Source organism: Topomyia yanbarensis, chromosome 3, assembly GCF_030247195.1.
Source record: "Topomyia yanbarensis strain Yona2022 chromosome 3, ASM3024719v1, whole genome shotgun sequence".
NCBI classification, from domain to species: Eukaryota; Metazoa; Arthropoda; class Insecta; order Diptera; family Culicidae; genus Topomyia; species Topomyia yanbarensis.
Window position 1 is genome coordinate 394341020 of NC_080672.1, and position 27241 is coordinate 394368260.

At 39.3% G+C, this 27241-nt stretch overlaps 3 protein-coding genes and 1 long non-coding RNA gene across 17 annotated transcripts in view; 2 read left to right on the forward strand and 2 right to left on the reverse strand.

The window, feature by feature from the left end:
* LOC131691917 (serine/threonine-protein kinase N) overlaps positions 1-9177 on the forward strand; it is a 272404-nt gene extending 263227 nt beyond the window's left edge. For all 8 annotated transcript variants that reach the window (XM_058978672.1, XM_058978665.1, XM_058978666.1 and 5 more), the window contains 2 exons: positions 7606-7746; positions 7805-9177. In XM_058978672.1, coding sequence (XP_058834655.1) covers positions 7606-7746; positions 7805-7948 — 285 coding nt within the window. In that variant the 3' untranslated portion in view covers positions 7949-9177. The remainder of the gene's footprint in view (positions 1-7605; positions 7747-7804) is intronic.
* On the reverse strand, positions 9168-11714 carry LOC131691923 (uncharacterized). The gene is made up of 2 exons (XR_009305881.1): positions 11593-11714; positions 9168-9367 (listed from the first exon to the last, which is right to left on the reverse strand). It is a non-coding gene; the product is annotated as an uncharacterized LOC131691923 (long non-coding RNA).
* A 7226-nt stretch (positions 11715-18940) lies between these two features.
* Positions 18941-21295, forward strand: LOC131691470 (uncharacterized). The gene is made up of 3 exons (XM_058977884.1): positions 18941-19145; positions 19459-19540; positions 20945-21295. The coding sequence occupies exons 1-3, from the start codon at positions 19116-19118 to the stop codon at positions 21286-21288; spliced, it is 456 nt and encodes a 151-aa protein (XP_058833867.1). The 5' UTR covers positions 18941-19115; the 3' UTR covers positions 21289-21295.
* Positions 21296-25023: 3728 nt separating this feature from the next.
* LOC131693159 (kinesin-like protein KIF13B) overlaps positions 25024-27241 on the reverse strand; it is an 85409-nt gene continuing 83191 nt past the window's right edge. For all 7 annotated transcript variants that reach the window (XM_058980759.1, XM_058980756.1, XM_058980757.1 and 4 more), the window contains one exon: positions 25024-25450. In XM_058980759.1, coding sequence (XP_058836742.1) covers positions 25395-25450 — 56 coding nt within the window. In that variant the 3' untranslated portion in view covers positions 25024-25394. The remainder of the gene's footprint in view (positions 25451-27241) is intronic.

Consider the following 27241-nt stretch of genomic DNA (forward strand, 5'->3'; position numbering starts at 1 on the left):
TTTGTCACCTTTTTTGTACACCAGAAACATCACCGAACACTTCCAATCATCAGGAAATATTTGCTACTGATGTGACCTATTGCAAATGTGTGCCAGTGGGATCGCTAAAATTTCGAAGCATTTTTTTCAGAACAACTGAGAGCATAGCACTTACTCCTGGAGCAAAAGACGGTTTAGTTTTCCGAATTATAGAGAGAACGGATTGTTCTGAAACTTTGAATACATCCATGTCCACAGCATCAACGAGAACATCACGAGCCGCATTTTTTAGCTCGATAGCAGATGGCACATCAGTCGTGAGAACACTCGAGAAAAAAGTAACAAATAGCGAGCAGTCGTAGTCACTATCTCACCATTATAAACCATATTAGATGGAAGGCCAGTTTCTTTTCTTTTCGTGTTAATAAAAGTTTTGTTGTACGCGGTTCACATATCCTTTGTACAGCAGTACTGTGATACTCATTACTTGCTATTGCAGAGAAGCGCTTAAGAAAATGACATCTTCGATTTGTGCACGTACGTACTGCTTTGGCACGAGTACGTTTTAGAAGCATGGCATTAGACCAAGGAGGCTTCCTATGAGGTTGACATTTAGTCACGGATGTTTCAACGCAGTCAAGCAGTAGTCGGTTGTAAAGGTTAACGGCAGCATCTACATCCGCATGATCATGTAGTACACTCCAGTCCATCAGCAGCAGGGAGCGGCGCAATGTAGCTAGAGTAGTTTTGCGAAAATTACGACAATCTACAACTAAAGCTTGTTCGTATTGTAGGGTGCTACTGGTAGAAAATTTTATTTCGAAAGTGGGATTATCCAAAGGAACAATCACACTTGAGGCTTCACTCACAGAACACTCAAGCAGAGCAATCCAATTCAAGAACACGAGGTCAATAAAACGAGATTGGTGGTTGGAGATCGTGCTTACTTGATTCAATCCGTGGAAAGCCATCCCGTCCAGTAATAAACGGCTGGCAGGATTAGTTGTCGAGGATGACGGGCAAGGGTAAGCGTATCCACGCCCAGAAGTTAGCCACATAAGTTCTGGTTGGTTTAATTCACCAAGGACTATCATCACATCGTTAGCATTTACCTAAGAAGAAATGCGTTCTATAGAGCCTAGAGCTGCATAATATTGCAGTCAAGAATCAAGACGTTTTTCTGGAGGAATGTAAACAACACCGCTAAAGTAGCTCCATTCCACAACGTGCTTTCGGAGGATACAGTCACAAGCTCTAGAACGTGTCTAAAGTTTAGTTTAATTTTATGGCGTTTTCGTTTTTTCTTGGTGCTACACCGGTGTAGTGCAAAAAAGAGATAGACTGATTACATCCAAGTTTGAATGAGTGTAGCACCGACTACACCGGTGCAGTGCACTGTCAAATCGAATATGCCATTAGTTTCGTCCGCGTTATCTTTAACTTTATTTCCAAAGTTTTTATATTGTGCCAGTCACAGAAAAAAACGGAGTAGGCTTTGTTGAAAAATGGATGTGATTTTTCATCTGTCGCGTTTTTTCACGAACAAAGAGTTCGCAATATGAGAAAGTTTTTCGACTTTTGTATACAGCCGTACTGGAGTGAAGTGCAAAGAGACCGAAGGAAATAGTGCGAAATCAGTTGCGGTTGGTCGCAGATTTCAGAAGGACAGTTCGGACAAGAACACCGCAATCTCTGGACGGAGAACTATGTTTGTGAGGATGAATTCTACAGTCGCTTGTTTGGGCCGGATTGATGCAGAAGATTTAATGGATGTATGCTTTGGTCAACAGACTTTGGTGAGAATGTTCCATTCTTTATCCACATTATTCTATCTGAATTATATCTTCCTTCATTATTTTATTTTATTTGAACTCTTTCATCTCTAAAATCCGGTTTGGTGCCTATTGTTTTTTAAGCTGGCAGGGCTATTATAGGTTCACAAATGATTTATATTTGCTACAATCGTTTGACAGCTGATGTTTTAGAGCGAATCAGTCGTGACCATGGAACTAGACTTAGCAATACACCTGCTGTCAGGAGTCTAAGGTTCCATCCGAGAGTTTCATTTTAAGCTCATAACTTCAATAATGTATATTCATCTTTTTGTTTCACTTGTTTCCTTTCTGTTAGTCATGAACTGGACGAAAATAACCATTCTGCCATGCTCCAATCTATTTATACTTAATTACTAAAACTAGGAAAAAATATATTTTTTTCTTAAATATATTTTTATTCGAAATAATTTCCAAAGGACAATGAAAGTTTAAAGCACAGGTGCATGCTAATGCTGATTTCATTTTTGGATCGGGGTCGCTCTAGATTCGCTTTGAACTATCATTTTTATATGGCTTTTGTAAATATTAGAGCGAACCTAGAGCGACGTGGATCTAAAACCAAAGTCAACATTAGTTTGGAGGAGAGCGAGTAAAGGCGCTTTAATCTAGGCTTAATTAGCCAGGGCAAGGTGTAAATACCTCTGACCCATCCCAAAGGACCAACGGAGTAACATTAACCTTCTTAGAAAAGTCACTCCCAACGTTTTATCCCAACCCCCTATAAACAGAAACAGTCGATACGGTTGTCCTCGTCTCTTCTTCATCCAAGTTTCAAAACGATTCGTTGGTTTAATGGTTCATTAAATGAGTAATTCAATTGCCGTATAATATTGAAACATCTTTAATCCCAACTCTGCACAGTAGGCCTGGCCGTTTTAATATTTGCGACATATTATGATATGCTTCAAATATTAATGTTAACAAGAAAAACACTAAAGAATAACTGCAGTGTTTTCTAGGATGCTTTTCAATACTGGCTGTGTAAGTATTAGAAATAGAAAAAATTGAAAAAAGTTTTTATATTGTGTCAGTCACAGGCTGGGGAGCGCACAGAACTCTCATCTAATTAAATTCGTTATAGATTGAGTGCAAAAGAAGACCGCATCAGAGGCAATAGAACCGCGTGGGTCCGCCATTTTGTTCGTGATGGTCCAAAAGCGAAAATGGAGACTGATGACCCGGATCTGCCCATAAAATCGCTTCCCGCAAATGCTACCCAATCGCCTACAGATGACGGTACCAAACCAGGATCAGAAATGTCGAAACGAATCTTCGGAATCGAGAAACACGTTACGGACATTAAAAATGCTGGTAAGAGGAAAGTAACGGTATATCTCAACTCCTATACATGCTTAAATGTTATATCATCCATGGAGGACACTCACAAACTCTCAGGGTGCTACATAGAGAACTGATTTAATTTATTTATCGCACACATCAACAGGCCGCACTCGACCCCAATGATGGAAACTAAAACTAATTACATCTAAAAAACTGCAGGAATCGATTTCTTAATGATATCCGAGACAAATGAAAGTCGAACAGGTGCGACACACGATTGAAGAGGTGTTGTAGTCCTGTGACAGCGGCATGAGCTGTGTGAATAGTTCGTCTCGGAAGAACGTTTCCGCGTAAAGTTCTGGACCTTGCTTGGATGTTGACTCGCTCTAGTAAATCTGGAGAATCGATGCGTCCTGACAGAAGATCAGAGATGAATAAGGCTCTTGCAGTTTCTCTACGACGCTGAAGGGTATCGAGCTGGATGAGTTGACACCGACTCTCGTAGCTTGTTAGACGAACAGGATCGGGCCAAGGGAGGCGTCGAAGAGCATTCCGTATAAATTTTCGTTGAACGCCTTCAATTCGATCGCTGCTGTTCATGTAATTCGGGTTGCAGACTGCCGAACAATACTACAGCGTGGAGCGCACTAAAGAGCAGTAGAGGCTTTTGAGACAATAAATGTCTGTGAAGGATTTAGCCGTACGGAAAATGAAGCCCAGGCTTCGCGATGCTTTACCAACAACATACGAAATGTGATTCTTAAATGTAAGTTTCAAATGTAACAGCGCTCCAAGATCCTTAACGCAGCTCACCCGGGAAACAAGAGCTCCAGTTTGGAGTATGCATCACCTATGTTTACACTGAGTTGACGGCCAACGAGATAGGATTGGAACCATCGCAGGAGTGATCCACTGTCAGTATATATAACATCAGTTTGTTGATTCGCATCGAACCCTTCGGACACAAAAGAGGTTAGAGTTAGTAGATTTGTCGACGCCGATCGATTCGGCATGAATCCGTGTTGGTCTTTAGAAATATATTCCTTATAGTGAAAAAAACACTGGCTCCACCACGACTAACTCAAAGAGCGGCACAGAGCGCAGAAATTCGATATTTGTCAATGTTCCTCTTATCACTTTTTTGTGGACAGGAAAGATGAAAGCTGCTTTCCACAATTCTGGATAAACATGTGAAAAGGGCATATCGCATATGAGAGCCTCTCTGTGTTTACTTTCTCTTCCGTCAATAACTAGGCCGCTTTTACGTTTCCTATGTAATTCTTAGCATAATATGCTAGACGACATCAGGATCTTTCGATATTTATTGAAACAATGTTGGAAAATTTTATGATGACGCCATATTAATCGAAAGAGAAAGTAAACACAGAGAGGCTCTCATTTGCGATATGTCTTTTTCACATGTTTATCCAGAATTGAGGAAAAATCGCGGTTGTCAGTGACATTTTGAATAGTTGATAGAGTGGTTCTACCAAACCAGATACACACTTTTTCAAAAACACAGCAGGGACACCATCTGGGCCGGGAGATGACGATGCTTTAAGCTTGGATGCTGCTGATACAATATCCGAGTGCTCCACACGAATCTCACTCACTGACCGTTCGAGTTGGACCACGCCGCTAGCTGCAACGTCAATTTGCAACGAGGACAGAGTCTCACTGACGAACACACTCGCAAATTTTGAGGGGGAAAATTTGCACATGGCTTGTGAATCATGCCCAACTTCACCACTCAAAAACATTGTAGAAGGCAAGCCGGTTTCTTTCCGCTGCCCATTGACGTATCTCCAAAGCGATTTAGGATCCGACTTAAGCTTACGTTGCATTTTTCGTTGATAGTTTGAAAAACAAAAGCTGTTTAGTTTTTTAAAATCGTTGTTGAGCTTTACATAATAAGCTCTCAGTGACAAGGCACGGCGTTTGGTAAGCTTTCGTAATGCTGCTCTTTTCGCAGTTTTTAGCTGACGTAGCTCGGTTGTCTGCCAGGGGGATTGATCTCTTCGTTGATTACACTTTGGGACATGACGATCGATAAGGTAGCTCATTATATGGCAGAGGCAGAGCGGAGTTGACATCCTTGCTTAGCACAGAATCCCAGTTAATGCTTTGTAAAATATTCAAAATGCTGCTATAGTCGGCCCGCCTATAATTGTAACACATGGTGGGCACGTGGCTCGAAAAGTTCACAGGCGGTACGTCCCGGAGTGTAAGGTGTAGAGGCGGATGGTGGCGAACATAACATACCGCACTAAACGTGTTAAATAATCAATGTTGGATAAAGATAACCGGATGCTCTAAGACAACACCGTGCAACACACTAGCAGCGGAAAGCCTACTAGAATGTCGGATTGAATACATAGCCTGCCGAGAGATATCGAAACTTATATTGAATCGGAACTCTATATCAGAACAGTTAGTCCAACTGCCGGGTAAAGAGATTCCCGAGGAAAAATTAACACTCATTGAGAAAATCTACCTTAAGTACCAGCCTATTTTCGATTTAATTGTACCAACAGTCAGAGCAACCTGCCCCACACATATTGACATCCGGACAACACTCGGCGCATTCTTAGGGACAAAAGGGAAGACCGACCGTCAAACGCTGCGCAAGATGGTCCTGTTTCTGCTAAACGGAGAGCAGAAGAATCGACCAAAAGTCAACACAGATACATCTAAAATCGGGGAAGTCTGCGGAGTAGAAGTCTTCCACCCAACGGCTAACCTGCGGCTCAGTCTACAGCTCTGAACTGAAACATGCATTATGACAGCGGAAATATATGCAATTGACACCGCCCTCGCCTACATCCATCAAAACTAGATCACGAACGCAGTGATATACACGAACTCTCTGTCAGCCTGCTTGTTAATCCAAGAAGAACTGAAACAGACGACAAACTCACTTTTACAAAGGATCATCGAAATGACGCACGCCACAGGTACATCTCTACAGTGGATACCCAGCCACATTGATATACAAGGCAACGCCACTCCAGATGATCTAGCCAAACCTGGCAAAAGTGCAGACAGAATCATCAATAATGGAATAATCTTAAAAGATGCACTAAAAGTATTTGAGCAACAAAAATTCCAAACCACAAATGGTATACCGAATACGCCAAAGAAAAAGGTTAACACTTCTTTGCTATACAATATGAATTTTCGACTACGCCTTGGTACAACGATAAACAACTGACAAGACACGAAACCCGAGCACTTAATCGCTTGCTGGCAGGCACTAATTACTCCAAATTTTGGCTGGCGAAAATGCAGATTATTGACGATAGTGACTGTGAAACATGTCAAGAACCAGAAACCACGGAACAGATCATACTTCACTGCAGTCGGTTTAATTCCATCCGATTGAAATACATACTCCTTCGATTTCGATTCCTGTTTCATTCCCGAAACGTCAAAACCTGTTCCTGTTCAATTACCGAAACGTCAAAACCTACAAGGAAGTAGCAGACCTATGAATCAAAAGCAACGTAGACAGCGATTTTTGCTGTTACCCGAAGGAAAAACGTATAAAGTAACTGCTGGGCATAAGGTCTAGTCACCGGTCCCATTACACTCGACATGACTTCCTAACGTCAGAAGAAGAAAATAAAGTAACCCTTCATCGACGTGGTAATCTTCGTCCAAACTGCTTCAATGCGTAATGAACTTCCACACCAAATTCACAGGAAACAAGTGCGGAAGAAACAGCGATCACAAACTCCACCGCCGCGATCGTGAATGCTGTTGCTATCGCATCGATCCGCACGATAAACCGTGTAACCCTCCGCGAAGAGCTGCATCGATAATACGATCATCAAGCTCAATCTCTGTCCGAACTTAAATATCATAGTCGCCGTCAGCTGCAGCCAAACACACGTCCTCGATTTTCGTGCTTAGTCCTCTGGCGTTATGTTAGTACAATCGGAAACCATCAACGCCAGTCAGGTGTTCCGGCATATTGTCCGAACGTAATGTAGTCGATGACAAGCTAGAAACCAAAACGTGTTTAGGAAGATTAAAGTAAAACACTTGCCTGAGAAAGGAGTTCGTAAGACCCGCTCTCCGATCTCCGAACGGTCGGGTAATACTACCATAAAAAATTTAAACTTTCCCGTGGCATGTTTTTTTACCTACTAAATGTACTGTATGTATGCAATGCCCATGCTCCACTGGGTCATTAAGTGGAAAAATGCATTGTGCATTGCATACATACAGGACATTTTGTGAGTAAAAAACATTTCACATAAAATTAAATCGTTACACAGTAATATTAACCGATTTTCAATCTCGTGATATCTGCACACATCTACAAACTTGGGGTGTCCTATGGTGTTAAAATTTTTAGGACCTGTTAGAGAACAGTGGAGATATAGCAACTTAAAGTTACTGTTCCACCACATTTTGAGGCTTGGGGTGATCCGCCTAACTTTTGAGGGTTTGGCACTAGGAGTGTTGATTGAGGCAATTTCTCACTCGATTAATTGTTTCGAAACAGCTACTTCGCAAAAATCCGGAACGACGCCTGGGATCTTCGGAACGAGACGCAGAGGATGTCAAACGACAGGCATTCTTCCGAAACATTGTCTGGGACGATTTGTTGCTCAGGAAAGTGAAACCTCCGTTTGTGCCAACTATTGTGAGTGTTCTTATTTAATAATAAAAACGTTTGAAATAATTAATCTATTCATTCGCAGCGCTCGCCGGAGGACGTATCCAACTTTGACGAGGAGTTTACGTCGGAAAAGCCACAGTTGACGCCACCAAAGGATCCGCGGATCCTAACCGAGAACGAACAGACTTACTTCAAGGATTTTACCTACACGGCGGACTGGTGTTGACAGTGAATATGGCGTGTAAAATAGTCTTCTGCTTGTTTTTGTATCTGTCCTTCCTACACTCCTATCAACCATCACTGTTCAAATTCACAACGAGAACCGTGCGAATTTGGGCAGAGCAGTTTTCCTTATTTTAACTAGTAGAAAAAAGAGCATGTAAAGTCGCACTGTTATCAGATTGTTAATATAACATAGTTATCGTGGCAGGTTTACTACAAAAATATACAAGTATATGTGTGATTTTTTCTTGATACAAAAAGAGAGAGTCGATAAGCGCGTTTGGTAATCGAAAAGTCTTCCGAAAGTTGATAACAAACTAAGACATAAAGCATCCGGCAAATCACTGAAATCATGCATCATCATTCATTGTGTTGTAAATGTGCATATTTTTCTTCTCTTTTTTTGTGAGCGAATTTAAGCTTAGCAGTTATTATTGAAAGAAGCAGACACACATACGCATAAGCCCATGCAAACACATTTACTAGCAACCGAAAAGTAATGATAAGGTGCCTTTTTTAAAATATTGTTGTTAAAATTGTTCGGGATACCGCGGCGAGGAAAAGGACCCACTGTAGAGTGACAAGTAGAGCGTTAGAAATATTGAAATTAGTTGATAGTCTTTTTCTTTCTCTAGTGGATACGTTTTTTTTTGTATTATAGTAAACAGATTGACTTAAAACACACAAACACGTTCTATTTTGGACAGTTTCCCCGCAGGAATTAAAACGGAAATCAATCACTCAGACAGCTAGCTATCGTAACGGAAGGAGTATCACATAAGAGTTAATCCAGCATATTTTAGACCATCCTTATTTATACGAATGTCCAACTCAATTCCGTTGGTACATATTAGGCAAAACATCTGTTCTCCAATTATTATTTTTAGTACCCTTACCGCTATTTAGGTTAGGTGTCTTAGGTAAACACGAAAATATGATAACTATTCGAAGCTTGCAAGTGAACTCAGTTGCTGCTGATGTTAGCGTTGTTTATTTCTAATGTTATATTTTACACCAACAACACAAAACACATACATGCACCCACGCAACCACGTGATTTTAACATATATGAACGGTTGAATGGAACAGGTAAACGAGTATGGCGGATTGATGCGCAAGAACAGCAAAATCTAGACGAAAAGATGAATTGTACTAATAGTTGTTTAATGATGAAAAACCAATTTATGCATTTTCGAGAATAACAAATACACCCGAATCAGTACTAAAGTTAAATTGGGAGTTTTATTTCATTTTCTGCGCTTATTTTTCTAACATAAATTTTTTGAACATTACACGGTTAAACACCAACATTTCACGCTATGGGTCCTCGAACAGTCGGTGAAACAAAAAGCACTGCATTTGGGCAAAAAAAGACATACGAATTGCCACCTGCTAATCGACTACAGCCGCGTCCCCTCGGTCACTGTGGATGAAAGAAAAAGAAAAAGTGTTTTAGTTAGTTTATTTTTCTACGTTACTGATTGGTAAATTTAAACGGATATTAACTGCTCTGCGGCGGACTTCGAATGGTATTTGCATTCTCAATGGCAAAAGCTACATTATTGAACAGGAATCAGCTAATGAAACGTGCCATGTCAAATAAACAGAATAATTTTTCGAACTTGAGGCTAAACTGGAGACAATCTAAACTGGAGTAAAGTTTGCCAAAATTTACTCCCAACGTGTTAATAGCTATCGAATCTTTATCAACAAGGTTCCCTACCAACCTAATGAAAACGTTCGGTCCATTATCAAATTTCCAGTGTTTCCTGAGCATCCCACACTCAATGTCTTTCGTTACCTTTGTGCTTCCGTCTTCCAGTGAGATCTTTCAAATGAACCGACCGGTCTATCTCGCCGACCATCCGGGTTGCATTCGATAGGGTCAGTGCTAAATCGGACGTCCTATGAAAATACTTCGAGAAGCACAAAGAAGCTAAACTGTGCAACTTGAAAACAGGGCTTCTACTAGAATACAATCAATAAAATGTTATCGGTCAATAGCTTCCGGATCCGCAATCTGGTATTGAGAATGATATAGAGAAAAATTTTGTGGAATGGATGAACGTGCAAAATGACAGAGTCACAGTACGCCTTTCTAAGCAGAAGAAATGCATTCTGTTGGAAAACACCCGCCATCTCCTCAATCTGCTGAATGCTCTCTGCAAGCAAACTAAACCTAAGCGCTAACGATTTCGTATTAAAACCACTACATTCCAAACAATTACTCCCACCTACGAATCGGTCACCTTAATGTGCGTGGCCTAGAATTCCACATCGACGGCGTTAAACTTGCTCTACATAAAAATTAGTACTATTTCTTCGGCGTAACTGAGATACAAAACCTAACCTTTGAAAGATCTTAGAATCAAGAATAAGAAATCACCGTTCGAAAGCGGAACACAGCCGCCACTCCCATTTCAACATCGTAGAAGTAGTGCCGAGAGCGCTATTTTTCGCCTAGCCTGTCAGCTCGTAAACTGTGGAATAATCAGCGCCGCGAAAGCATCCACAACAGTAAGCGGAATGTAGCAACGGAACAAATTGAGCTACACCAGTTGAACAGCTTCTTCTGTGACGGCCATCGTCAGCTACAACACTCAGCGCAACTTCACAACACCGGTGAAGTAGACAGGACCAACGTACATGGCGAAAATCGATTCAGCTTTCTGCACACCAACAACCAAAAAGTCTTGATGAAGATTGCAGAGATACTAGTACATCATGCTAAGCTAGAAATATTTCACGAGATCAACTTCCTTGACTTGATTCAAAGTCTGTACTAACCGGTTATCGTGCTCAATAAAATTATAAACTATGACTTTCAAATTTAATTCGTTATTTTCTGACATTAGAAAACTATATCCATTGGTGTGCTCTCAAGAAAAAACGTGCATCTTGAATATCTGATAATTAGCGCCCTATAGAAAATATTAACTTTCAGAATCATTTGAAATCTTCTAAAAATGATATAGTATCATTTTAACTGAATGTTTCCAGTTTTTGAGAAACGTCATGTTATGCAGCTTGAACGCACAACCGAGAAGAAACCTAAACGGCACGAAACCACCGAGAATCGGGTTGCTTTGTGGCGCCATACCTGGATGAGGTAGTCGCCGGCCTGCCATAGCCAACAAGAAAACCTCTGATCCACTCCTTTGCTCGAAAATGGGCTATGACTAGTTTACGTCCGACTGAGTGGGATCTCACATCATCAGGAAAAAGGTGAAGTGGCATAGCCGTTAGCAGTGCCCAATTTCTTCCTTAATGAGCAGTACCTAACATCACATTCCGAGTAATTTTCAGATTTAGTAACGACAACGAACACTTAATTTTCAAATATGGCCGATTTGAGGTTATAATCAATCCAAAAGTGCACTAAAATTTTCGTTTTCGACACTACACCGGTGTAGTCGGTGCTACATTCAATTAAAATTGGGTGTAATCAGTATCTCTTTTTTGCTCCTATCCAAGAAAAAACGAAAACGCTATAAGAGCTTAACATCGAAACATACATCGGGTCACACACTTTCGTAAAAACTGCTTGTTTGAATAAGCTAACGTGGGTTTCAAGCAAAAAACGACTATCGGAATAACTTTACTCTCGTAAACTAGAATATGTAGATAATTAGTTGCATTTAAACGTACCTCAGAACACTTGTCAGCTTCGTCCGCAATTCCACAAGGTAAGTTAGACCAGATCCCTAATTCGTCCAATAGCAATGGTGTCGCGAAGTAAAATGACGGAATGCTTGACGTAACGTCAATGACGTTTTCTTACTTTTTATTTCGCTTTGATCTGTACCTGCACTGCGTTACAAGTGTTACCCAAAACGTGATTTGCCGTCTCTGTCGTACTCTACCTGATGGTTGATGCCGGCCGGCGGTAGTCAATTAATTCGAAAACCACAATAGGAAAAAAAAACATATTTTATAAAGGGTGTTTTTATAACATTTCTTTCCATTACAATTTTCTGACAACTGAGTTGAGGCATGATGTTTTGCCTTTCTCATATAAAGAAAGGCTATGCAATCACTGTAAAAATCGACTTTTTAACCGAGGCCCGGAGGGCCGAGTGTCATACACCATTCGATTCAGTTCGTCGAGATCGGCAAATGTCTGTGTGTGTGTATGTATGTGTGTGTGTATGTGTGTATGTGTGTGTGTGTCATTTAAACTCACACAATTTTCTCAGAGATGGCTGAACCGATTTTCGCAAACTTAGTTTCATCTGAAAGGTATAACGCTCCCATAAGCTGCTATTGAATTTTTAGTTGATGTTCAAATGATGTAAAACATATTAAAATTGATGTAACATTACTCTAGTTTGCGGGTCTGGATCACTAATGATCAATCAAAGCAGCTTTGACCACATTGGCCACCTATGACGGTTCATGACGCCCCCGGGGAACCCGCCAAGTTCCTAAGCTAATATCACACCCATTCCCCAACGAATTCTCTACCGATTTTTACAAACTTGATTTCAAATGAAAGATACAGTAATGCCATTGACTGCTGCTGAATTTCATTCTGTTCTGACTCTTGCTTCCGGAGTTACAGGGGTGTTAGTAAGGATACACTGGAATTTCCCATATAAATCGGTACAATCGTAATACCTCAGAGGCTAAAAACTATTGAAATGGTCACCAAATTACTTCTAATCGCAGATTTAGATCACTGATTGCCAATCAAACATTCTTTGAATATATTGTCCACTATCGACGATTCCGGAAGTCCGGAATTCCGGGCATATTCCACAATTAAAGTCACATCGGTTCTTCGGAGATGACTGAACCGATTTTCTCAAACCAAGTCTCAAATGGAAGGCAAAATATGCAGTTGAGTATTACGTCGCCGCCCCTCCTACCCCCGCCTTTCCCTTACACCTCCCTCCTTCATCACTCCCCTCCCCTTGGACCACCCTCACGCCCGCATTTCCTTCATCCACCCCGTATACCGAAATAAGATGAAGGATTTCTGACGCATCCTCCACTCTCACTCTACTAACCCCCATTCCCTCCACTTTTAAACCCATTCCACTAACATTTCAAAATATAATAACATGAAGATAACATTGAACTCATGCTGATTAAGGTAATTAAATACTATTCTTTTGCCTTTCTCATATAGAAAGGTTATGCAATTGCTCCAAAAACCGACTTCCTAACCGAAGCCCGGAGGGCCGAGTCTCATATAACATTCGACTCAGTTCGCCGAGATCGCAAAATATCTGTGTGTATGTATGTGTGTTTGTATGTGCGTATGTATGTGTGCATGTATGTATGTATGTATGTATGTATGTATGTATGTATGTATGTATGTATGTATGTATGTATGTGTGTGTATGTGCGGATTTGTTAACAAAATGTCCACATCGGTTTCTCGGAGATGGTCGAACCGATTTTTAGAAACTAAGATTCAAATGAAAGGTATACTATTCTCATAGGTTGCTATTGAATTTCATTTTCAACCGACATCTTGTTCCGGATTACGAGTTGAAGAGTATGGTTACAAAACAAAATTTGTTGATTTGTCCACATCGGTTTCTCGGAATTTTCTGAACCGATTTTGACAAACTTGATTTTAAATGGAAGGTCCATCAGATGCTGTTGAATTTTGTGTGGATCCGAGTTCTGGTTCCTGAATTACAGGGTGATACGTACGATCACGCAGCAAATCTTGATTCTAACGAATTCTGCGATGAATGTAAAAAGGTAAAATTTTTGCCTTTCTCAATAGAAAGGTATTGCAATTGCTCTGAAAACCGACTTTTTAACGGAGGCCCGGAGGGCCGAGTGGCATATACCATTCGATTCAGTTCGTCGAGTTCGGCAAATGTCTGAGCGTGTGTATGTATGTGCGTCTGTGTGTATGTGACCAAAAATGTCACTCATTTTTCTCAGAGCTGGCTGAACCGATTTTGACAAACTTAGTCTCAAATGAAAGATACAACGTTCCCATAGGCTGCTATTGAATTTCTGATGGATCCGACTTCCGGTTCCGGAATTACAGGGTGGTGAGCACGATCACGTAGAAAATGTCGATTTTAATAAATTCTGCAATGAATGCATAAAGGTGAAATTTTTTCCAAAATATGACCACAACTGCTTCGATTTGTAGTATTAGGTCACTAACATCCATTCAAAGTCTTTTTGGCCCCATTGGCCACCATCATCGGTTCTGGAAGCCCCGGCGGAAGTATCCAAATTCAGAATAACAGTCACATCGGTTTCGCGGAGATGGCTGGACCGATTCAACCAAACTTAGTCTCAAGGTGTTGCGCCTTCGTAAATGGTTATTTAATTTCATCCCGATCTGACTTCCGGTTCCGGAGTTACAGGTTGTGGCGTGCGATCACATAGCAAATTGCGATTCAAATCGATACTCCGATGAAAGCAAAAAAGGTAAAAATTTCGCTAAAATGTCTCTCAAACAACTTAAATTTGCTGTTCTAGGTCATCGACGGCCAACCAAACTTTCGTTGACTACATTGACCACCATAGACGGTTCCGGAAGTGCCCGGGAAAAGCGGCCATCTTTCAAAATTGACGTACATCAGTTTCCCGGAAATGGTTGGGCCGATTTTCACAAACACTGTCCCAAATGATAGCTATAGTATCCCCACAGATGTCTATAAAATTTCGTACGGATCGCTTGGATGCGTCCGGAAATATAGACTAATCCATCCGGTCACATATGAAATTCCCATATAAGCCGGAACTAAATTTTTTTTCAAAGGGGGGACCCCATGAAATTTCAGAAATCAAATTCGTTTTTGATGCCAAACATCTTTAAAATGCATGAAACGTCGAGATTTTATGTTATCTCGAAAAAATTTTTTTTTATGAAGATCGACTTTTTGGGACTGCCGATTTCGCACCTTTTTTCAATTTAATATTAATGTAGCTGTTTATTCTTTTACAAAAATTTAGAACTCGAATAGTGATTTTTTCTTGTATATTTGTCATGTCATGTATAATAATAAAATGTAATATATTCATTTGAAAGCTTTTAATGAATATAAACAACGCAAACATTCACGTGTTCATGATTGAGAAAGGCACAATTGCACCGCTAGGTGGATTAAAATAGGTTTTTTTTAATTACATCAGTTTTCTTTGCTTTTTCATCCTGCAGAAATACACGCTTGAACATCATCTTCAAATTTTGGAATTTTCAATAAACAAACACCGTTCGTTTAAGTGAACTTTTTGCAGGTTTTAAGGTTAGTTTACAGTGCGGGAAATGGGTCACGGGATTTTGCACGGGATTTGTGTCGAGATTTGATCAGGGAAAATTTGCCGTCGAGATCTCTCCAAACTGGCAACACAAAAGTTCTGCTGCTGCTAAAAAACACCAACGGTATCAAAATAGCACTGAATTTTAAACCTAATAAAAATACAATTTTCCTCGTTGGAAACAATCTGTGTAGAATTGTTCCCGGCCGGATTTCTGTGTGGAGAGTTTCAAAATCCCGTGATATTTCCCGCGGTTGGGTTTACACTTCATGAAACCTGTCATTTTTTAGTAGACTCATACCGCGTCACGAGATTTGAAAGCTCCATTTAAAATACATAGGAACCCAAATGCCGTTTCGTTCGTTTTCCGAATTGTCAACTAGCCTTTAACCCTCTTTCCAGAAGTGCTCATTAATCTATACCGTTTATTCAAAACGTAATATCTAACGCAAATGTAAACAAAATGAGTTTATTATGCCAAATAAGCTAAGCATTGACTCTTTATCGTCCACGAATAATAGAGAAAAATGATAACGCTTTATATGTTAATTTAATCTTAAGTCAAAATGTCACATATAGTATACCAAAGCTTTGTTAATATTTTGTAGATGTGATGTTTTGCGTTGTCGACTGTATTTAGTATGTTTTTCCAATGCCCAACCTCAAGTCGACTGTATTTAGTATGTTTTTCTCCAAGTCGACTGTATTTAGTATGTTTTTCCAATGCCAAACCTCATATCTACACTCTCGGTTGCAATACAGCACATGAAATATATCACAACTACAAGCCCGTCTCTCTAAACGTCACAGTAAAATGTGCCATCTACAAACGGAGTTGCCAAGACCACATATGTAAAAGAGCATAATAGCAAAAGTGATCGGCAAAATGTAATAAAATGATAGTTATCAATTATCTCTTTATTATTTTCGCGAAAAACATGTAATATTTTTATACGATCCTGCAATGAATAAATACAGAGTTGATAGTAGAATTACTAGCCTTCAGTGTGCTTTAATTGTTAAATAAATTTGAAAGCTGCAAGGAAATTTTTGCACGCGATTTTCTCCGTTTGACGTTTCTGTTAGATATGATGTAATGAAAAAACGCTCTAGTTCTGATTAAATGGGCATGCAAACAATCCAAACTACCTATTCGGTGTGATGACCAGTCGAAGCAGATCTAAGAGCCCATACTGGAGGAAACGTCAACATCACCGGAGAGCAATATCAAGAGATGGTTTTGGTATTGTTGCTTCCATGTGGTGTTAGATATGGAAGACCTTACATTTAAATTAGATGGAACAACAAATCATAAGGCCATTGCCACCATCAATGTATTGAGCGCGATGTTAGATAAATGAATCATACCAAAAAAGGGTAATATCGATTGGTTGCCTCGTTCTTCCAATCTAACGATTTAACGTCATTGGAATTTCTTATGGCTTATGGCTTCACCCGAATAGAAATGTTCAGTAACAAAACCCTAATTTCAGTGATTTTTCAATAATTTACAGTAAAGTCTAATGTTATACTACAATGCAGAAAAATCAACTTAAACTTTACAATAAATTTCAATGTAAAATCGACTTTAGCAGTAAAAAAGGGGTTGGCATGTATCTTAACTTTAAAAATACGGGCGTTTTCCATACAGTTTTTATTAAGAAACAGTAAAATTTAATGTATCATTACTGTATCATTTTTTGTTGAACTCTGTGAAAACTCAGCATAGAACATTGTTGAAACAGTAATACCCATAATATCTATTGCCTATTTCTATTCGGGTAGTCTACCACGGAAAAAAAAATTGTTCCCAAAATCGCGAATAAAGTGCCATAAATTCTGGAACAATCACGCTTTTACGTTACGAAACAGGACCATGAAAAAAATGTATGTGTTTCAGCAACGGTCGCGTAATGCATTTATTAGTGGAAATATTTGTTTCTGTTTTGTGAACTTTAGTCACGGTTTCCAAATAACCAAAGCGATTTTCTGTACGTGAACTAGTACACAACTTTATGAACATTATTCATAAAACCAAAGGTTGTCCCATGATGTTATTCATAGATTTAGGAAGTTTAGTTCACAAAATCAAAACATTTTGGATCTAGGGGCAGATCACTCTAAAAAATTTGCATCAAATTAAAAAAAATGCATTTAATTTCCATTTTTGCATCAACTTTGCACTCCCTCACAGAAAAGTTTGTTTAACAAACGTCCTGCGCTGATCCACTTTATTCGACGTTTTGCTGAATGTAGGGCAAGTTTTTTGTAAGGTTTTGATGGCGTCATACACGCAACACAAAATACATTATGAATTTCTATTTTAATGGAAAAAATGCATTTAATTTTTCTGATTTTTAAAAATGCATCACAAGTGATCTGCCCCTAGGTTTGGATACTTTCTCGTGAACTATTTCAGGAAACTCGGAATTTTATTAATGAATCCATTAAATCCTCGTGAAATACACTCAGGTTTTTTTACGTGGATTTTGAAATTTACGCGGTTTTCATTTACGCGAATTTTGAAATTTATTTGAAATTGAAATTTGCCTCATGAGGCAAAGCACGCTGTTACACGCAGAAAAAAAAATTAGTAAAAATAACGAAATTTTGGTTTTAAACAACAATTTTCCCGTTTGATATAGTGACAAACAAGATTCAGGTTTGATTTAATCAATACTGTTGGTTGAAACTACCAACAAATTTATTTGTTGGCTTTTCAGTAGTTTCAACAAATATATCGTTTGAAACTACAAAATCATGATAAGTTTAACCGAACAAACAAGTTCAAAGAAACAAAAAACAAATCCTTTGTATTAACCAAAGGAGAGAACAACTCAAATTTAGTTGAAATTAAACAATCAGTTAGATCTAACAAATTTTATTTTGATTCAACAATGTTTCTATTTAAAATTTAAACAGAAGTATTTGTTGAACTGAACCAAATACATGCTTTCGAAAAACGCCCATTTCAGTTTGAAACAGTCATTCGCCTCGTTTTAGATTCAACTAAACGTTTTGTTGTTTCAAAAAGGCCTGATTCTTCTGCGTGTACATAGCGTTTTTTTCCGATCCCCAGCTCGACCGGAATATTCGCTGCGTTCTTTGTTTACTGTTACCGATCAGCTGTTCTTTAGAAAATCTGTGAACAGCTGCTCAACAACAGTAAACAAAGAGCGCATCAAGTGTCATTCCATTCGAGCTGCGACTCAGAAAGTAACGCTATGTTACAGTGTGTTTTACTTCATAGGTCAATCTTGCATACAAGCTAGTACACAAGTGTTACTGGGATTCCAAAAAGTAACACTGCTTAGCTCAAGTGACCTTTCTATTCCCGTTGAAAAAGAAAAGGCGCTGAATTATTTCGAGATGAAACAAAATATTTTGCCGTGCAAAAATCGATTGAGGTTAGGTATTTCCTGATGAAACAAACCAATTTCCTTTAACTTGAGTTTGCATCTGTGGTTGTAAATGAGCTCTCAGAAATCTTAATTGGGGCATTAATTAAAGAATAAAATTCCTCTTTTTTACATAAACCGATAGAGCTCATCTCTTTGAATGCAACAATAAATATGTTCAACCGAACTTCAGAATAATTTTTGTTTTTCTACAAAAATGTGAACATGTGTTTTTCTACAAAAATGCCCGTTTGGCTCTTCCTTGACAGCAGAGCTACCGGTATGTAACACAGCGTATTTTGCTTCATTGCATCAAAATGTTTATCCTCACTTTTTCGATAGCTTCGAGAGCTTGTTTACATGGACTTCGAATTTTTTTGATTCAACCACAGTTTGAGAAGCTGCGTTTGATTCTTTTTAAACTTGTAGATAAAATCGTTGAACTGTCTCTATTTTGTTCGATTACGATTACGTTGTAATGTAGTCTGATAATTATTTTTAAGAACAAACTAATTTAATATCATAAAAGAGCAAATGGAATCCCATGGACAAGATTTTAAAATTGTAAGTAATTTCCCTTCGATTCAGTCTCAATCATCCGCAAGTAGTATGGAACGTTATGATAGATTTGAAAAGTAGTAAGAAATTCAGGGCATTGGATTCTTTAAGCATTGGGAATAGCGTCCAACAATCGTCTAACAAACGACGATCTGATGTTAGAGGGTGAGCACGGAAAAAACTCATTGTAAATTTCCAACTTAAATAGTTTTTGTTTTCGTCTCGGTGCAACACCAGTGTTATGAGGGAAAAAGCTTAGCTGTTACGTCGTTGGAATGCTACTGTAAACATTCGTAAATAAAATAATGTTTTATTGCAGTTACACGAAATACGCAACCTGGGATGCGACAATGAATGTCTCTGTGCGGCGGCATATCGGCTCTATCTACACTTATGTGAAGGTAAGTTGTTCATCAGACGGTTGCAGTAGAGAATGAAGATGTGTATATTCAGACATTTTCGAATATATTGTAATCTTATAGAGTTAGGAAGATTTTGCCCAAGCAACCAAAAGTTCGAACAAATTATAAAACACTAAAGTTCATAATATGAGCTTAACCCATAACCTTAAGCATTAAGAGCATATTCTTTAGAATGAAATATTCGATATAAAACAAACTACCAAAGTTTTAGGCCAACAAATGCAATATTAAAATTTAGAAAATGTGAATATACTAACATGTGGAGTTTGAATCGCCGATTTTGTGTGTATTTAGCAACTGCTCCTGTATTGGATCGATTTCTACAGGCTCTTCGTGGACCTTTGAGCAAGGGACGCCTATGGCACATTTTGAGTCATGCAGGATGCAGATCATTTTGACGTTAGGTGGCTGCCGATTTTCGGGACCAATTTTCTGTCTTCTTCATTGTGCTGACGGCTGGTCACAGTCTGTGTGCTACTAGATAAACCAGTAATAGTCATAGTCTAGCGGTTTACGGGGTAGGTAAGGCGATAATGTTATAAACAACTCTTCATGTGTTCGAGCCCCAGCTTCTCGGTGGTCAGTACGATCGTAGCACTAGCCTTGCATTTGTCCTGTACAGAATAAGAATCCCCATCAAACAACGAAAGCTGAACAAGCTTTTATTACGAGGGAACAAGCTGAACAGGAACTGGACAAGCCATTATTCAGCATAATTGTTTGTTGGATCGTCTGCGAAACACCATGTTGGTAGACTTGAGCGATTCATAGTAACTGCCTTAAGTTCGCATCCTATCAGAAAAAAGACAAAATATTAGATCGTAAGATGTTCCTGAAGACCCTGCCATTTCTCTTTTTCTGATCTGTATATTTCACATTCTTGGTCTGACTTGAGCACTATGGTTTTTAATTTTCATAACTTTCCCTATTTAATAATCTCTAACCAATTGAATGTCGTGAAAAGTAAACAAGAGGAAAGTGACTAAATATTAGTCGAAATAAAAAAAGAGACAGGTTAATTTCCGCACCGGAATGTAATGCCAAAGCGGTATGGATTCTTTTATTTATTGTAAAATTCCTCATTTTGGCGAAAAATGGACGAAATGCACAACATGTCAAATTCAAGAGGCTGCCGTACAAAAACTACTGCGCGCAATATCCCGAAAAATATATTTCATGTTTAAAGGTGACATATATCCAGAAATAATGCCAACTTTGCTTTGAATCCCTGATTTACCATTTAGCCCAAGGACTTTTCAAACCAGTGCAGTTTGGCACGTTTAATGCTAACTAATGTGTTCAGTATCTGTTACTAATAATTATTAACTTAGATTCTTTGTCATCAATTATTAACCTAGTTCAAACAATATTTCTCTTTTGCAGATCGCTATCTCTGGAATGTTCAGTATCACTACTCACAGAAGCTGGATCTGATCTATCTAACAGCACGTAAGCAAAAAGATTCCCCTTCGGAAGACGTCTACATTCCAGTAGCTTCATTTGACGAGCTCCCCATGACCAGCATAGAGCGATATCAGGCAGAGCTGGCCCATCCTGACAAAAACGGCAACCGCTGCATTGTACTGGCCTTCTGCGATCCCAGCTCATCGGTGCTACTGTACCGCATGACCAATGCGATTGTTCCTCTTTCCGATAAACCGATGTCCAAGAACAAACTGAACAAACTAAAAGCATTGGCATCAACCAGTCAAAATAAATCGGATTGAAAAGTGATCAACTAGTCTCTTATTTTTCTCGTTTACTTGTTACCTATATGTTAGATGCCAAATTTAAAAATAAAAGGCATATATTTGATGCAAAGCTTATATCTGACCATGTCTCACATAACTCAGATATCCTGTAGGATTTCGGCATCTGTTTTAGTAGATGTCCCATGAACAAGTTCGTTGTCTTTAATTACAGAATAAGCAGTATTAATATATTTTTATCTTTCTCTGATTCTGTATATCATTATTGATTTATAGCGCTTTTTCATGTTCAATCGTACAACTTCTTTCTCTTCTAGCATATTATAACCTTACTTCCGCTCTCTGTATGTTTTAGTAGTAGGTTAAACTTTCTTATTTGCTTCTCTCTTTTTTTTTGACTAGAATTTTCTTTTTTTAAACCTCTTTCTATATCCATCTGTTTTTGCGTGCGTACCAGTTGTGTTTGTGTTATTTTTCTTGCATGTTATCTAGACTCAACTAAGGTAGCTTTTTTGCCAATAGATGATAGAGTACAGCTGTATGTTTCTTCGTTTTTTTCTTGCTTACGTTCATAAAGTGTGGTTAATTTACACAATGCGCAGAATAAAGACACTTGTTAGAAGTGCTACTGGGCTGTAATTTTTTTTTACATTTTTTGTGGTAGTGTGAAGCAATCGCGCAGTTCTACTTGGCTTAAATTTTAAGGATACAAACGCAACCGTACCGTTTCAATGTTCTATGATAACAATAACGAACTGAAGCACCAAAACGACGTGTGAAGGGAGATGGGTGATTAATGAGTCTCGAACTGATTTGATTTCTTATTTCTCTGGAATAACATTGTGCCATCGATTGCATGCTGCAATCAACCAATTTCTTGGATGAAAGCTTGTTCACATTTCAATAAACTAATGAAAAAAGCTCTTTATTATGCCTGTTACTTTGCATGATAATGAATAATGATATAAAACTAAATCACATATTTCACACGCAGACAAACGAATAAAATGATATTACTTCAACAAAGTCTTTTTTTCTTTTTTTTTCAACTTTTGCAACTTAAGCCTATTTCTGATTTACAATGATATCACGTGTTACAGGGATATGAAACAAGATGGATTAACTGAAACACCCATCGGTAGGGATATAAAAATAAAGAAACGAATTAGGGGATCGCTGGATGTACAGTGCAAAACTAAACAGTTGCAAAAAAACATAAAACAAAATCACTGTTCTATTGCACTTTCCCCTCCGCACATGCGAGTGTTCTGCTTGGCCAAAAGATACTGCCCCTAATTAGGGTGGTAAAGGCCTATTTGGCTATTAACACACTGATGGGACACAGATATCTAGCAAAATGTTACTTTCTACACTATAGCCTATCGCTGCTTTCGCCTTTAATGAAATCCTTTTTCCGCCTAACGATTATTTTTTTCCGTTGACGGAACTAGCCTCTTGCTCTAAACGTTCAATGAAACGCAACTCTACACAAAACACGGCTCAAATCTGTTTTTATTCTCTGTACCGAGCTAGCTTAGTCATAGTCACATACCTACAAGCAATACGAGATCATTTAGTACTAGTTAATTGTGGGAATTAAATCAAATGCTATTGCTCGGAATTACGTTTCGTTTACATCTTTGAAGCAGTGTAGCGAAAATGTGACGCTGGATCATCGGGTTATATCTACCTGCGGATAGGCCTACCTTCCGTACGGTTGCAGATAATGTCTACACCACTTGTGGCAACGCACTCAACGTGGAGCGTATCCCAGTAGGCTTTTTCGTGACGGACGCTCGACGCGCGAATGTTACAGGTTCGGGTGTGACGGATTAAATTTACTATATTTGGTTCGATTCGCGCTAACGATGGCTACGCAGCTGGGCGTAGCCATCAAAGCTTGCTTTGATACGTGTACGCCAGAAGGTGAAAGATATGCGCTATGTCGTAGAAACCCACTTATAGTTCAACATCACATTTTCGCTTCGGGAATGCTGTTACTTTCTAAAAAGCCAAGAGGGTAGCCTGTGACTTGGGCATCCGACGGAAACACCCGCCTCTAGTAAATATCTGGAATGAATTCAGCCCAATACCTTACAGTTTCCTCCACTAATCTACACAACCATACTCTGTATCTGAAAATGTACTGCCAATAGAATCTTACTTCACTATACTACACCGCGTGCTTTGCTCTAGTCGATGCTCAAGAATATTTAGCTTTCGAACCCTACCGGGCGGCTTAAGTACGACTCAGACGATACATCAGCTTCCGTCAACGTCAACGGAACGTCACCGTTCCGTCAGGATAAGTTACATGCAGTTAAATGGAGACATTCACACACAACATCAACGGCACGGAACGTTTTGACGTACGGCATGTGTGAACGGGCACAAGAGAAAAGTATTAAACTTATCCTGACGGAACGGTGACGTTCCGTTGACGTTGACGGAAGCTGATGTATCATCTGAATCGTACTTTATCCACTCTCGTTCTGTCTAGATAGCTTCCATTAGGTTGATATTTATTTCCTATAAAACACTGAGAAATTTTGGAGAATACTTACATATTTTTGTTCTTATTCTTCTGGTTAATTCCAAGGGGAAAAATGGACGTGCTCGTTTTAATGCTGTTACGTTATTTTCTTTTTCGTAGGCTTTTTAGCATATTGTTGCTTGTTTTTCTCTCACTCAATCCTCAACTAGATCCGTGTAGCGTATCTACACGCCGTTCTTCCATTCCTTTTTAGGGAGAATAAAAACAGCAGCTCAAAAACTTTAGACCATTCGACTACTGAAAAATGGAGGGGGACAAATAATTTACAGTTCCTACCAACTAATGATATTTTTCCGTGTAAGGTATACTGTCTTAATGTTTTAGTCAGATGAATATCTAATAATTTTGCTCGCGCACAGTAAACGAATTTTGGTGTCTAGAACAAATGGAGGGAAACAGTGAATTTTCGTCTTTTTGATTTAGCATTGCATTGACTGCGTGTGGACGCTCATAACATTGAAATGATTCTTTTTTTTTGTTAATTTTGGGGTGCCCTACAACAATCTCCTATTCTCCGACAAGCTTACCTATATATTCTTGGTTTCTAGATTTGGGATTATTTCGCTACTCTAGGATTAGGGTTTTATTTGCCATCTAGCGGGCTTACTCTGTCTTTTCAGTGTACATTCTCTATTTATCCATTCTTTGTTGGTTCAAATTTGCGGGGGCAATTCTTGACTGATGTTTAGTCAAGTTATCGTATGTAGATGTACAAAAGATAGAGATTGAAAACTGTTGGTAGCAAAGGATTAGAATAAAAGTACCCTATAACATACTTGTTTCATTTTTAAATATGAGTGTATAAATATAAATACGCATAATGCTTATCTCAATCATCTTTGAACCCCGTTGCATAAATTCTGCCTTTCCGTTTAGTTTTGGCTACAAAGTTGTTGGTTGCTTGGTTCTTCTAGCAGTATAATATATGTTATTCTACATTTTCCCCGTTGAAAATCCTTGACTGTGTGTATTCCATGTATACAGTAGATGGTAATCATTATAAGTAAGAGCTTTGTATTTTGTTCATATGGTTTTGGACAGAACTGGTTGATTTGTTTTTATTTTATATCTTTTGGATCTTAACATTTGCTCTCACGGTCTATCTAGAATGCACTTGCAAACAACACTTACTCAAGTGTTGTTTCACTATAATATTTGCTTTGCACTAAGAAAAAGCCAGTGGTTGTTACTTTTAGTCACACAATAAAAAAAAACATAAATAATACAAGTAATCTGATACATAATTATTATCTTTTCCATTGCTCTGAAACAGGGTAGGTAGGCTTACTTACCGCATTGAGTTTATTTTTTATTTCCCCCATTCCTAGGTGTAGTTATGTAGGTATCACTTTGTAAACGTAATCACAAAACAAAATAAAGGTACTATCGAGGATGTTCGAATTGAATCTCTTCCGCTGTTTGCTGTGTCCGCTCACTTGCTTCGTCCGAAGGCTGCGACCGAGGCGGATCTGGGAACGAACCGTTTTCTCGGAATGGGTCTCGCTACTGCAGCAGCCGAGCAGGAACCACTGGACGTCATCGCCGTGCTGAGACCCCGGTTGAATCCGTATCATTTGCGAGGCCCATTCATGCTGACCGGTTTTGCCTTTTGACCGGCCAGTTCCGCTGTGGATGGTAAATGTGTGTTATTTTAATTGTATATAAATATTACAGCATGATGGAAAGTATAGTTTGTCCAAGATTGAAGGTCATTTGAGCTATACCTATAAGAAAAAGAGCTCATTTTAAGCTGATGAAAACTAATGAAATCGAAACAGTTGGTTTGGCTTAGCAAGCCAATGCAAGATGCACTATGCTATATGTTGTGACGGCCGAGATAAATCAAAACACAACAGCTAATCGACGAATTCCATTTATTACGCGGTTTAATTAACTAATGCGCGTTTTCCATACGCGTCTATTTACTTAACGGTATTTTACTTCTGAGCGCTTTTTACGTACACGCTTATGTGCAACAGCTCAATAACAAGGTAATTGTAAGGTGAGGAAAGATAGTTCAAGACACTAAAGTTAAGGTGTAACATCTCTCCCTCTCGTAAAAGAAAAATTCTTCGAGCTCGTTGCAAACAATGAGATTTTTTTTACAAGGTCATTCGTGTTGGAGCCTTCACCACTCTGGTAGAACGCCTTAGTGGAACTGTTTCGGTACTGCAATTCGAGGGACCTTGCTCTGGTTCTGGATCAGGTTGCTCATTTCGTTGAACAGCTCGCGTCTCCGGAAAACAGACCGGAGCAGTGGTTGACGGTTTATTTGCATGGTCAGCAGTCGATACTCCGGATGGAGGGGCATCAATTCCCTGGCTGTAGTAGTCCAGATTTATAGATGTAGTACTATTAGATGAAGTTTTCGGGAGATGCGCGCCCACCCCAACGATATGGTCGATATGACGCTCCCAACACCGCCCGTCATCCAAGCGAACAGCATATCGAAGTTTACCAACTTTCTCAGCAATCCTTCCGAACTTCCACTTTTCAGCAGACAAAAAATCTCGAACACGCGCACGATCTCCGTCTTTGAATTCACGCGCGGTATAATTCTTTGCACTAACGGTCTCGTTCTTCGGTAGCATCAGGTCAACTCTGGATGTAATTTGTCGGCCGAACATCATCATGGCAGGAGATTGACCCGTAGTAGGATGTAGCATCTTACGGTATGTCAAGAGTATATTGCAGAGTTCAGCATTCAGCTGTGCCTTCGTACACTTCAATGATTTCAGTTTCTGCATAATTGTCTGCACAAAGCGCTCTGCCTGCCCATTTGTTGCTGGGTGATAGGGTGCTCCCATCTTGTATGTGATGCCGTTCATCCGTAAGAACTGTCGGAACTGTTCGGATGTAAACTGAACACCGTGATCGGTAACGAGCACCGACGGAATCCCAAAAATACCGAAAATCTCGCGACACATCCTGATTGTGCTGTCAGCAGTGATAGAACTACACACCCGTACCTCCGGCCATTTCGTAAAAGCATCGACAAGGATGAAAAAGTAAGTATCTATGAAAGGTACCGCAAAATCCACATGGACTCTCTCGAACGGTGCAGTTGGGGCCTCCCAGCAGTGTAACGACATCTTCGCGGGTTCGGGTCTGACCGACTGACAATTGATACAGTTCGCGATCATCTCCTCGATCTCACTGTCCATGCCCATCCACCAGCAAAATCCTCTTGCCAGCGACTTGGTTCGCGTTGTCCCGAAGTGCGTAGAGTGCAGCTCATCCAGAACACGCTTCCGTAGCGAAGGTGGCACATACACCCGTATGCCACGCAGCAGACAGCCTTTCTGCATTGCGAACTCGCTCTGATCAATTCCAACTCGATCCTACCCCGTGACCAGTATGCCGTACTTTACTCCTTGGATTAAATTCTTAACAGTTGAATCCTCAGCAGTTGCCTGA